This window comes from Capricornis sumatraensis, chromosome 10 (genome assembly GCF_032405125.1).
Source record: "Capricornis sumatraensis isolate serow.1 chromosome 10, serow.2, whole genome shotgun sequence".
In the NCBI taxonomy this organism is placed as follows: domain Eukaryota; kingdom Metazoa; phylum Chordata; class Mammalia; order Artiodactyla; family Bovidae; genus Capricornis; species Capricornis sumatraensis.
In genome coordinates, this window is record NC_091078.1 from 93,854,735 (window position 1) to 93,867,629 (window position 12,895).

At 40.5% G+C, this 12,895-nt stretch overlaps 1 protein-coding gene across 25 annotated transcripts in view; it reads left to right on the forward strand.

Moving 5' to 3' along the window:
• Nucleotides 1-10,618, forward strand: part of PBRM1 (polybromo 1) — a 96,887-nt gene extending 86,269 nt beyond the window's left edge. For 13 of the 25 annotated variants that reach the window (XM_068983039.1, XM_068983047.1, XM_068983045.1 and 10 more), the window contains 3 exons: nucleotides 5,658-5,728; nucleotides 5,838-6,054; nucleotides 7,855-10,618. In XM_068983039.1, coding sequence (XP_068839140.1) covers nucleotides 5,658-5,728; nucleotides 5,838-6,054; nucleotides 7,855-8,027 — 461 coding nt within the window. In that variant the 3' untranslated portion in view covers nucleotides 8,028-10,618. Of the gene's footprint in view, nucleotides 1-2,518; nucleotides 2,675-5,657; nucleotides 5,729-5,837; nucleotides 6,055-7,854 lie in introns of all 25 variants that reach the window. The other 12 variants (XM_068983027.1, XM_068983029.1, XM_068983030.1 and 9 more) reach the window with 1 other exon arrangement.
• Nucleotides 10,619-12,895: the final 2,277 nt, after the last annotated feature.

Below are 12,895 nucleotides of genomic sequence, written 5' to 3' on the forward strand. Positions count from 1 at the left end.
GCAGGGAGTCCAAGATAGTGTTGTGCAAGACAGGCTCATTGGGATGCTGTTTTTGTTTTCGCCTTTTTTTTTTTTTTTTTTTTGCTTTTCAAGGCAGAGTAGCATAGGATAACTTTTCCATTGTTGCTCCTACCTTTTGTGATGGCAAGTTCTCAGATGCACTATCGCTGCACTCAGCAGTTGCACTCGCCAAAGCACATCTGAATCATGGCTTTCAGTACTCTCAGTGTATCTGATGTTGATCTAACAAATCTCATAATCGCCTGCTCTATTCCATGGCCCATTTTGGTTAATGGGGTTCCAGTGGTTTTTAGAAATCAGACCTTGAACATGGGGACTTTGAAAGTTAGAATTCCCTCATTAACATTCTCTTTTGTTATTTGATGTGTGATATTCTAGCACTGTGCCCTTGACTAAAAAGTCCAGGGACACATTAACAAAATGAATTCAAACAGCTAAAAACATTAAAAAAACAGCAGCTGCAGCATTTTAGCTCCCTGTTGGGGAACGACTTCATGGAACTCTGATGGGTGAGGAGGGCGGGCCCCCTTTCCAGAAAGCCTCTGCTCCATTATTAAGCATATGGTGCCCAGGCCTCTGGACCATGGGAGTGCAGGGCAAACGTTCTCTACGGGAACCAGTCTTTGGTCCACAGCAGGAATTTTGCCGCTAAGAGGGTGATTTTTTTCATGGGTTTACAGGTTGCATAGTGCCTGATTCTTAGCCTTGTTGCTGTCTGAGACCAGCTTTGCTTACAAGCATTGAAGCTCATTTGAACACATGTGACTGGGATAATAAATGCCAAAGTACAGTTTAATGAAGACAAGTGTCATGTCTTTCGGTTCTTAATAATTTCTCCAACCACAGCCTATGTAGGCTGCGTTCAGATGGGCTTTTGTAATTGAAAGCAAAGCCTCCTAACCTTACATTCCCACCTACTTATCCCTAAAAACTATCTGGTGGAAATGGTTAAAAGACAGTTTGGTAGCGTTGCATCTCCTCATAAGTAAGATTATGGTGTCTGTTCTTCACTCTCTGAACTCTACTTTAAGAAAAAGGAAATTCATAGTCCTAGTTTATGTACAGAGGTATTGTTATTTAAAACTTATTTTAATTATTTGTGTAATTGTAGGTTTCTTAGCTTAGATATGACCAATGAGGCAAGCTGAATCAATCTCAAGAGTTTTCAGTAATTTTATAGCGTCAAAGGACTAAAAATAAATACCTCTCAAACAATTTTTCAGAGAAAGTCAAAAAGTAAATTCTTAGAATCTGCAGCTTTCCACTATATCTAGAACCCCCTCTATAATACAAAGAGAATTATATAAAAATGAGGTTTGGCATCAATTCCTCAATGCTCCCTTTGTGCAAGAAGCTGTGACCAAAGATGATTGCATTTTGGGGGGAGCCTTGTGTTTTGTTCATTGTGATCATTTCAGATCCCAGAAAAAATCAATTTGTTTTTCTCGATTAAAAAAATGTCTGTGGCTTTAAAGTTCTTTTGATAGGTGAGTCTTTGACATTTTGAAATTTTCTTCTTTTCACTCTTTTTGCCAAAAATACTTGTTTCTTGAAATTCTTCCCTAGCTAGCAGAAGCTATTTTGTGTTGTGATGATGCACTTTGAAAATAAAGGAATGAAAACCTCTGTTAAGAAAAATTCTGTACCTCCTTTAAAATGTTCCCTGTTAACTGAAGGTCTGTGAGGACATTTGTGCGCTTGGAGACAATGATGACAATTGGCATTTTCTCATGTCAGCAGAGCCTGATTCTCCAGCTGTTCCTCCTAAGGTCTGCGCACAAGCTGCTGAGTGACCTGGGCTTAGGTTGGCTTGGGGGGCGGGGAGAGGGGGAGGTTTTATCTTAATTTTATCATGTTTGGAAATCTAAAGATGAAGCATCAGTCATTGTGATGACTCTTAGCTGTTCCCCAGCTCAAGCTCAAGCATGCTCCATTCTTACCAGCAGTGATGGGGCTAGAAGGGAGGAGGAATGGACACAGAAGTCTTGAAAACTTCTTGCCCACCTCCCCCTGTGCTGGAGAACCATGCTTTGTGATCAGGGCTGTGCGCCTCATTTCCTCCATTTCAGTTTCCCCTCATGTGTACCCGTGATAGGCATATGAGTGTGGGCATAGTGGAATGATGGGGTTTATACTGTTCAGTAGAATCGCAGTAGACAGAACTGGTCACTCTGTTTGAACAGCTTGCAGTAATCATGACCTTGGGAAGGCTGTTACTACTTCTCTTTATTATTTAACTGAAAACATGCAGTGTATTTATCCCAGGGAGAATAACTACAGATAATAATATACTAAGTACTAATTCATCCAAAAATATATTTCATATTTGTAATGTTTTATTTTGTTCATTATTGCAACAAAATAATTGCACTAATTGTTATATCATGCAGTACTAAGGGCGCTTATTCATTAGTAGTGCATGTGTGGGGGGGTTGTTATTACTTAGTTCATGTTGCATGTTAATGATGCATGTCTGAAATTTGTTGTGTCCTTCAAGGCATGATGGGTGGCTATCCGCCAGGCCTTCCACCTTTGCAGGGCCCAGTTGATGGCCTTGTTAGCATGGGCAGCATGCAGCCACTTCACCCTGGGGGGCCTCCACCCCACCATCTTCCGCCAGGTGTGCCCGGCCTCCCGGGCATCCCACCACCGGGTAAGAACTTCATCCTCATTCACTCATCAATCTCATCTTCATACTCTTTTTCCTCCCTCAGCCATTTGTTCCAGGAGGTACCTGCTGCCCATGTGGGCAGGCCTTCCCTCACTGAGAACCCCAGGGATGTCAGCTGCAGGACCTGTCCTGTGTGTTGAGCAGGTGGCTCAGCACCTGTGCCCTTGAGCACTGGCTGCCTAGCAGCGGCACAGGACACATGACGAGGCACTAGACTCAGCAGATAGGGGCAAGAGGCACACTCTGGAAGCCCTCAAACCGTTCGGCATATGCTCAGAAAGCAGACGCAGCCTGGACAGTCGTGGTCTGCTCTAGTGAACGAAGTTTCCCAAATGGCTAGTTCAGAGTCGCATATGAAAAGCAGTTTTTGCTCCTGAGTCCATTTCTTCCTCTGGTTCAGTTCTTATCTCAGAGGGTCTTTTGTATAGAATGCTTGCTCCATCTTTTGCTTTTCAAACACCTCCCCTCTAAGGGGATTACAGAGTTGCTAATGCAGGACTCTTCAGAAACTCTTCAGTCAGTCCTCCTAGGAACAGAAAGGAGGGAGAGAAAGAATAGGCACTGAACTAGTTTTCTGTGTCTGAGTCCTCGAAGAAGCATGACATCGCATTTAAAGAACAGCATAGTCCACCCTGGTAACTGTAGACACTGGTTCGTCTGTCGGCAGAAGCCCAGAAGTTATGTCATATAGAAACATATAAAAGGAGTTCAGAAATAGGTACAGTTTTACTTTATAATTAATTAGCAAATTGAAAGATTATTATGAAAGGAAAAATCACCAGTTCCCATCATATGCAAAAAAAAAAACTAACCCTTAGACATAATCTAGTTGGAGAGAAAGTGGCCTTAGGATGACTTGGAATAGCATTTGATCTATTATCCAAAATATTAGCTAAAGACCTGGCCCAGATGACAGAATATAGAAACATTAGATTTGCTTATAACAGGCTTGGCTGTACCAGTCCCGCAGCTATGAAGAGTTCCAAACGATGCTCCACAGGGTGTGCCCCACAGTACATAGGGTGAGCCAACCTGGTAGCTTGGCCTAGCGTCTCTAGTGGCACTCTGTGATGTGAGTGTTGCTTAGAAAATGGCCATAACGCCCAGAAATGTTTGATGCAGACCTAACCAAAGGAAGAAACGTTTGTGGGAGTGGGTGTTTCATTATGGAAGTGGTGGACTGTGAGTGAGTTGGACTATAAGTGTCAGTCATAAAATGGGTGTGCCCCTGTGGCAGGTAGAGTTGGCTTTAATTCTGTGCCCTGTCCCCTCGGCATAGAGTGTCTGACTGAGCAGTCAAACGAGGCTGGAGGTGACCCCCAGGTGTGTATGTTATTTGGTAGGAACCACACCTAAGTCCAGTACCCTCTAGGTAACTGGTTTTTTGGTGGGTACTGGGGGACAGATGTTTCCCTGTCCCCCTTCTCCAGATTCTAAATGCATTTGAAGAAAGCATAACATACCTGATGGCAGGGAGACAGGGAAGAACCTCTCTTGGTGTCTACCCACACATGTCCCACCCGGCTTCAAGGAGAAAAGTTTCATGAACTCCTTTGGTGAGTCAGCCCACAGTCTCACCAGCTACCCCACGGCATGGCATTTGTAACCAGGAAGCAAAGGGGGTTGATTTGGTTGTGCTGCCCTGTAAAGATTGATACAGACAGCTCAGGGAACCCCCCAGTGTTGTGAAATATAAAGTGTGTGAGTGTCCTGCAGGGGTTAATAATATGTTGCTGGACTAGCAACTTAGCCACTGCAGCCTCTCCACTCACTCACAAATAATTGCTAGGATCCTACTCTTGGGATCCAGGTACCCTTCTGGGCCCTTGGAATATCAAAATCCCTGCTTTGTAAACAGAAAGTTTGTTTTCACTTACTGTTTTCTCTTTAACAGATGTGTAATACTTCTTGATATTTAGCAATTCTGAACCTTAGAATAGTGAGTCAGTTCTGCCTGGTCGAAATAACACCATTTTGAATCCAGAGAAACTATAAATACAAAGCTAGCTCTTATTCATCCTTCTATGCAGCTAGCTGGACTTGTTTAAGGTTTAAACAACATCTCACCAGGGTTTTGGTTGTATTAATAGTTTGTTAGTTTTTAGCAACCTGGGTCCCTTGCCTGTTTCTCTGTTTTTATGAGACTAGAAAATGGATGATCCTGAGATTAAAATAGCCCCAGATGCTAAATTTAGGATATCACATTATTATCAACCAGGATGTATGAGACAGAAATTGCTTGTGAGGAGTCACCAGGAGAAGTTTATACAAAGACCAAATGTAGTGAGACCATGGAATCTTTCTCTTTCCCTTTGTCGTTTTGCGTTTGAGGTGATAGCATCAAGGGCTGCCCTGCTTCCAGATGATCCCTTTGCAAAGTGCCACTCTCTCAGAGGGCAGTGTCCCCTCTCTGCCAACATCAGTGACTCCAGTCAGAACCAGAGTGCTGATAGCCTGTGAGGGGACAGCAGGAGTGTGTCTCCAGCCTCCACAAAGGCCACTGGAGCGTGTACTTGCACAGCCTCTTCCCTTAGGCCCCTGTCCCAACACACTGCATACAGCTGAGCCTGGTTGCAGTGCTCTTAACTGCCGAAATTAAACACAGGCTTCAGGTGCTGGAAACTGTTGTTGAAAGATAAAGGCCTTGAAAATAGAGTTGCATTCTGACTATAGCTTACTTAGGGAAATATCAGAATTCTCTGTAGAATTCAAATTATTTCTGAGCCATGAATAATTACTGTACATCTGACAAGCTCTCCTAGCTTTGTATTTAGAGCACCTAGAAAACAAAAGGACATGGATTTCCTATAGGATGCTACATCCTGTTTTGGGCGCTTAGGGTTCCTGTCCACAAAGACTCAGGGCAGTGATCATAGTTTGCATTTTAAATGACGTTTCTTATCAGACAGTTTTTCAGTCTTCTCATCCCAGAACCTCTAATTGTGCCTGTAATTTTGAATTATAGGTGTGATGAACCAAGGAGTGGCCCCTATGGTAGGGACTCCAGCGCCAGGTGGAAGTCCGTATGGACAGCAGGTGAGCCTCCAAATTGGATCTTCTAGGACTCAACAGAATTCAAGTCACCCTTTTTCTCAGAGCGTGGGCTGAGTATTTTCCCGCTGACCCTGTATCTGTGCTCTTTCAGGTAGGTGTCCTGGGGCCTCCAGGGCAGCAGGCACCACCTCCGTACCCTGGCCCACATCCTGCTGGCCCCCCTGTCATACAGCAGCCGACAACACCCATGTTTGTGGCTCCCCCACCGAAGACCCAACGGCTTCTCCACTCAGAGGCCTACCTAAAGTATATTGAAGGGCTCAGTGCTGAGTCCAGCAGCATTAGCAAGTGGGACCAGACGCTGGCAGGTAAGGAGAGGTCTTTCTGAAGAAGCTTTTTCAAAATCTATGCTTTATCAAAGTCCTCTTGCTGCTGTTGGACATGTTATAGGATAAGTATCCATTGTTCTTATACAGGCATACCTTGTTTTATTGCACTTTGCCTTATTACACTTCTCAGATACTGATTTTTTTAAAAAATTGAAAGTTTGTGGCACCCCCATGAGCAAGTCTCTCAGCACCATTTTTACAATAGCATGTGGCCACTTCGTGTTTCTGTGTTAACATTTTGGTAATTTCCACAATACTTCCAACTTTTTCATGATTATTATAATTGTTACGGTGAATCTGTGATCAGTAGTCTTTGACATTACCATTATAAAATGATTACAACCTGCTGAGGGCTCAGATGATGGCTGATAGTTTTCAGCAATATAGTCTTTTAAAATTAAGGTACCTGTGTTGCTTTTTTAGACCTGATGCTATATTACACACTTAATAGGCTACAGTATAGTATAAATGGAACTTTTACTTGCACTTGGGAAACAAAAAAATTAATGCGATTTGCTTTATTGTGATCTGGAACCAAACCTAAGGAAGGCCTTTTTAAGTAAAATGTATATTTAGCTGAAGCATTTGCAGTTTTGTATATTGATACCACGTACTGAAAATTTTTTTTCTTTTGCTGAGTTTCAAAGCTTCATTTTATCATAAACATCAATGCTATCTCAATAAGTATATTCTGAATTTTCTCAACTATTTTTCAGGTATTTGGGCATAGCATAGATGCATTTGGGCAAATTAAAAATTATTTCATCTCAATTTTTAAAAAAGATAAAAGTATTATTAGAAGACATGTTTCTAATCTATCAAGTTACTCAATTAGTTCAGCAGGCTTAACATATTTTCAGTACATACTGAAATAACTTGCCAAGTTTCCAAAGAAATTCGGAAGTTTCCATCCATTCTTCAGGGGCTTCCTGAGTGGCTCAGTGGTAAAGAATTCACCTGCCAATGCAGGAGATGCAGGTTTGATCTCAGGGTCAGGAAGGTCGCCTGAAAAAGGAAATGGTAACCTACTCCAGTATTCTTGCCTGGGAAATCCCATGGACAGAGGAGCCTGGCAGGCTATAGTCCATGGGGTCACAAAAGAATCAGACATGACTTGACGACTAAGCATCAACAATTCATCCTTCATTTCTAAGCCAGATTTGATCAGTTGATTTCTTTTAACAGTAGTAGGTAGTTTTCCCTTTCCTCACATTTACCTTTTTAGGAATTTTTGTTAGTATTGAAGTTATTAAATATCACAAGTGCTTACAAGAAAATACTAGTGGTGAGATCTTTTAGCTGTTTGTGCAGCTCTTATGTTCCCAGTTCTAGTAATTTCGTTACATTGTGCAGCTCTTGTGAAGTAACTGTTAGAAATTAGAAAATTTCTAAACTATAAAGCATGAAATGAGACATCCTTGGCTAGGTTGTCGCATACCTAAGTAAAATAGTTTTCTAAAAACCAAGATGTCAGAGAATTCCCTGGTGGTCCAGTGGTTAGGAATCCAAACTTCCACTACAGGGGGATGGGTTCGATCCCTGGTCAGGAAACTAAGACCCCATGTGCCATGCAAATATGCATGCCAGCATTTTACTGTGTGTGTGGCAAATAAGTTAAAAAAAAAATGCCTATAAAACAATATATGAAATTTTCTGGGAAATATTCTGCAGAGTTAATTTTTATAATATTTAATAAATAGCAGATGTTTCACATTTCAATAAATCTATCAGACCTTAGGACTGATGTTTACATTTCTCTGTCCACACTTACATTTTCAGCTCGAAGACGTGATGTCCATCTGTCAAAAGAACAGGAGAGCCGCCTTCCCTCTCACTGGCTAAAAAGTAAAGGGGCCCACACCACCATGGCAGATGCCCTGTGGCGCCTTCGGGATCTGATGCTCCGAGACACCCTCAACATTCGCCAAGCATACAATCTAGAAAACCTTTAATCACGTCAATTACGTTTCTTTTATAGAAGCATAAAGAGTTTTGTGGAACAGTAGCCATTTTAGTTACTGGGGGTGGGGGGAGATAAAAAGGATCACAATTTTTATTGCATTTTACTGTACATCACAAGGCCATTTTTATATAAGGACACTTTTAATAAGCTATTTCAATTTGTTTTGTTATATTAAGTTGACTATCAAATACACAAAGATTTTTTTTTGCATATGTTTCCTTCGTTTAAAACCAGTTTCATAATTGGTTGTATATTTAGACTTGGAGTTTTACCTTTTTACTTGTTGCCATAGAGCTGAAACCATCAGAGGTTTTGTCTTGGCTTGGGGTTTTTGTTTTTCTTTTTTTTGGTTGGTATTTTTGTTTGTTTTTTTAAATAACAAACAAAATGGGAAAAAAAAAAAACCACATACAAGAGTTTACAGATTAGTTTAAGTTGACAATGAAATGTGAAGTTGGTCCTAGTTTACATCTTAGAGAAGGGAGGTGTACTTGTGTCTGTTTCATGTGCCTAAATATCTGAAGCCACTTTTGCAAAAACTGTTTCTTCCAGGTAAAGTAAAAGGTTGTTAGTTACTTGATAGATGTTTGACAGACATGGCACATTTGGTCTAGTAACTCAGAAATCTGAGGTTAGCTCTGTGCAGTCTTCTGTAGCTAGTGCATCTCCCAGACACCTGGAGGGAGAAAGCACTTTTTCTTGCTCTGAGTTAGACAGCTGTAGTTTCAGTTATCCTTGCAGAACATGTGCACAACCCTGAATTATGTTTAGTCTTGGCAAGTAAGTTTAGGGTACTCTTGATCTTTTTACAATGAATTCACAACTTATGCCTATACATGTTAAGATGATTTAAAACTTCAAATCTCTTACACTGAAACAATGGAAGTTCATCTTGAAGAAGGTATTGAGGTGTGCTGGAGGGTGATTTATTAAACATAACACCTGACCTAACTTAGGGAGGGGAGTGCACTAACTGGACATGGGCTGCTTCAGAAGCATAATTGTAAGAGGCTGAACTGCCTGCATATGCAAATACGCTTTAGTATGCTTTATTTCCTCATCAGATGTGGCTTTTTTTTCTTTTTTCCTCCAAAGTTTCAGGTTGTAATTCTCAACCAGAAGTTTTAAGATTTTCTGAAATAATTTAAAAATGTAGCTTGTGCTTTTGAATTTCAGAAGGGACTCATAATTTCAGAAAATGCTCACTAAAAAGAACATTATAGATCCCAAACAGGTTTGATGACCCTATCTCTCTTATATGATCCTGGGAAAAAACAATTGGAGGCAATATATAATGCTCAGACAGGTAGAAAGCATCAAACGTGGAACGGTATTTCAGTCAGCATTTTTGAAACCTGCTTTATTGTAGCAAGATGGTTGCCATTGTAGCGAAGCTTCCACTGCTATTTATAAACTGAGTGATTCTCAGAGGATACTTTTTTCTTTTAATCTGGTATGAATCAATACCTGGATATTTAATCACTATTCTTACTAAATCATGGGGACAAAAGAATGCAGAATGGAAAAAAGTCTCTTTGTATCTAGATACTTTAAATACAGAAGGTCCTTATATCTTAATTACTTATAGTCAACCACTGGATCTCAATTTGCATCAAGTATTTTAAATAATTCTGAATTTTAAGAAATGTTTTGCAGTAGTATGTCAGTACCTTATTGTTCAACTGAATCAGATAAAGAAATCTTCAGTTCCTGGTTATTTGGGCCATTTCATCATGGACTGTATAATACAATCAGATTATTTTATTTCTAGGCATCCTTGAATTACACCAAAGAACCCGAAATTTAATTTTGGTTAAGTTATTTATTTATTTCATGCACCCATCTTATTTCCCTTTTTAAGGTCTGGAAGAGACTTCTTTTGGGAAGCCTCTAAAAACTCTTCACTGTGGGCTATGTGGGGCAGTAGAAGGCAGAGCACTCCTCCTCCAGGCTCCTTCCCAGTGTCTAGAGGTGCTGTAGGAACCACAGATCCAGCCAGGGGCTCCCCTAAGGCAGTGCAGAGCCGGGCCAGAGGGCCACGAGGCAGGCCCTAAGTAAGTTTTGTTGTTGTTGTTGTTGTTTTTTAAACTCTTATGTATTTATTTTAGAATCATGTCTTTCTGTATATTGACTTGGAGAATATCAGTTAATATTTTAGGATATAAGATTTGAGGTCCGCCATCTTCCAAAAAGAAAAGAAAAAAAAAAATGTATGGACTTTAAAAGGTACACGTGAACTATACATTTTTTTTTTTTTTCCGTGAGCTTTAGGAACCGTAGTGATATGGCTTAGAAAGTGTAATAGCCTAAATGTTTTCAAAATGTAAGTTCATGTGGAAAAGAATTTTGTTTATGTGGGGGGAAAGACCTATAGGTTTAAAACAGTATGTCAGCTAACTGATTTAAAAGGCCTTGAATTGCTTTGTTTTTTGAACCGCCTTCCTCCTTTTCTTCCTATGAGGAAGAATTAAGAGGGGACTCTTCTTTGTGTAAAATCTCCAAATTGGTGGTGTTGACTTTTGAATTTGAACATTTTCAGACTTGATTAAAACTTGGTTTATTCTAACTTCTGTATCAAAAAGGGTTCAAGTGGTAACTAGTCTTATAATATGTATGTATCATATGTTTGTTCATCTAAAGCTTTTTAATCCAAATAAAAATGGAGTTTGCAAAGTGATTGGGATTAACCAGGTTTGGTTGTTCTGTTAAAGCTTGTGTCAGACAGATGTTTGGTTTCAAGCAGGTTTAATTCCTGCAAACCTTGATTTTATGCTGATAGCGATACGGCTGCCAATTTAAAGGAAAAGTACTCCTCAGGTACAGGCAAAAGCCAGTGTCCCGACCCTGGTCCCGGGCTCAGGCTGCATTAACACAGGAGCCAAGTATAGTCACGCCGCAGCCTGCTGTGCCCATGCCACAGCTCTTAGACTGAGTCAGGGATCCCTAACGTGTCCTCAGCAAAGGGTGAAGTTAAAGTCACAGAGCGAGTTGTTACTGATGGTGGAAGGTAAGGAAGCACGTCCTGTACCATAAATCATGGTAACCCATTTCAAGTAGATGTGTGAGCAGAGGAGACAAATGGCCCAGAAATGCTTTTATCATGCTTATGAGCTCCTAAAAAATGGCCACACTTCTAACAGAAGGTGTTGGTAAAATCAACCAACTGTTTCCCTCGAATATCACTTTGCAAATCCCTGTGGTTCTGTTCTCCTAAGAGTTTAGGGCTGTACCACCATCTGTGGTCATGAACATACTGTGAAGGATGGTTGATGTATAGTTAAACATTCCAGCTGCATACTCTGAGCAATACTGCTAAGTATTACTCTATTGCCTCTTCATTCAGAAGTCTGCTAGGTCAGCTGAATGAAAGTTCATACCGGAACAAATTAATAGACTCTATCCCCCAGATAGACAAAACGTGCAGAATGCACGTCTTGTGGGTTGCGCATAAATGTGTGAAAGCTAAAGAGCATGCATACTTAATTAGGAGAGCGATTCTTTGGAAAACACCATGGTCCAAGTGTATTTTTTTTTTTAAAGAAAAGTAACTCAGTGTGAAAAATCCAAACTTCTAAAAACAGATTAATTGAATTGCTGTAACTTCAGAGATGCAGGCAAGATTTCCAAAACAGGACTGCTAGATGAACACAGAGAGCCCTCCCTTATTGATTATTTACTGTGTGCCTAGGTCCTTTCCCTACCCATTCAGATGATAAAGTGAAGTTCCAAAGCCCAGGTAGTTTCCCCAGCACCCCAGTGGACATCGACTTCTAGCAGTAAATGCTAATTAGATTTTTGTCATCCTAAAGTATCCTGGTTTTTAAATGTAAGTTATTTGTCAGTGTAGTTCACAGTAGGGGGCACTGCACTTCTGTAAGCTGCTTATAAGAGCATTGCTCTTTAAACTATTACAGCTCCCTTAAATAACCCTAGTGTCTGATAAGTGCATAGTCATATTCCTTTAGTAGAAGGCTTAAAAAAATTGAGGCAAAGTTAAAAGCCTCCACAATGGTTTAACAAAAATTAGTTCTGTACCATCCAAATTAATGTGCTTTGAAAGTATATTCAATTTAATACAGTAATTGCTTTGCTAGTCTACTTCCCTTGAAGTCAGACATTGTTGTGTCATCTTCAAAGGTTTGTTGTCTTAAATCAGCACTCCAATACTTGTATTTTAAAAAGATGATGAGAAAAACTCTAGGGAAGTTAGGCACGAATTTCAGACTGGAGATTGTTTCTGGGATGGAAGCGGGAAGGAAACCACAGCAGACACAGAAGGTAGCTGATGGTTTTACTAGCATTTACAACTTCTCTTTGTAAAAGGTATATTTTTATATATGACATATATGCTACATATTTATGTATGTATGTACAAAGTATCAGACTTCTACAACTGGGGCCAGGGAAGAAAAATGGAGTTAGGCCACAATTTAAATGTATTGTGCAACAGTCTAATCATTAAAATAACCATGAGGTTTAGGGTCACCAGGAACTCTTGTGACAAAAGTGCAAGTGAAGACTACCTTCCTCCCCCAGGTACTATTGGTCATCACTGGTCTTCATACTCAAGCCATGTCTGAGCAGTGTCTCAGTAGTGCTTTAATGAGGTGAGTGGTGAGTGGCTCTTTATTTATACTAAATTGGTTCTAACATAAATGAACTGACTTAAATCCCTTCAGTTCAGTTCAGTCGCTCAGTTGTGTCCGACTCTTTGTGACCCCATGAACCACAGCACGCCAGGCCTCCCTGTCCATCACCAACTCCTAGAGTTCACCCAAACCCATGTCCATTGAGTCAGTGATGCCATCAAACCATCTCATCCTCTGTTGTCCCCTTCTCTTCCTGCCTTCAATCTTT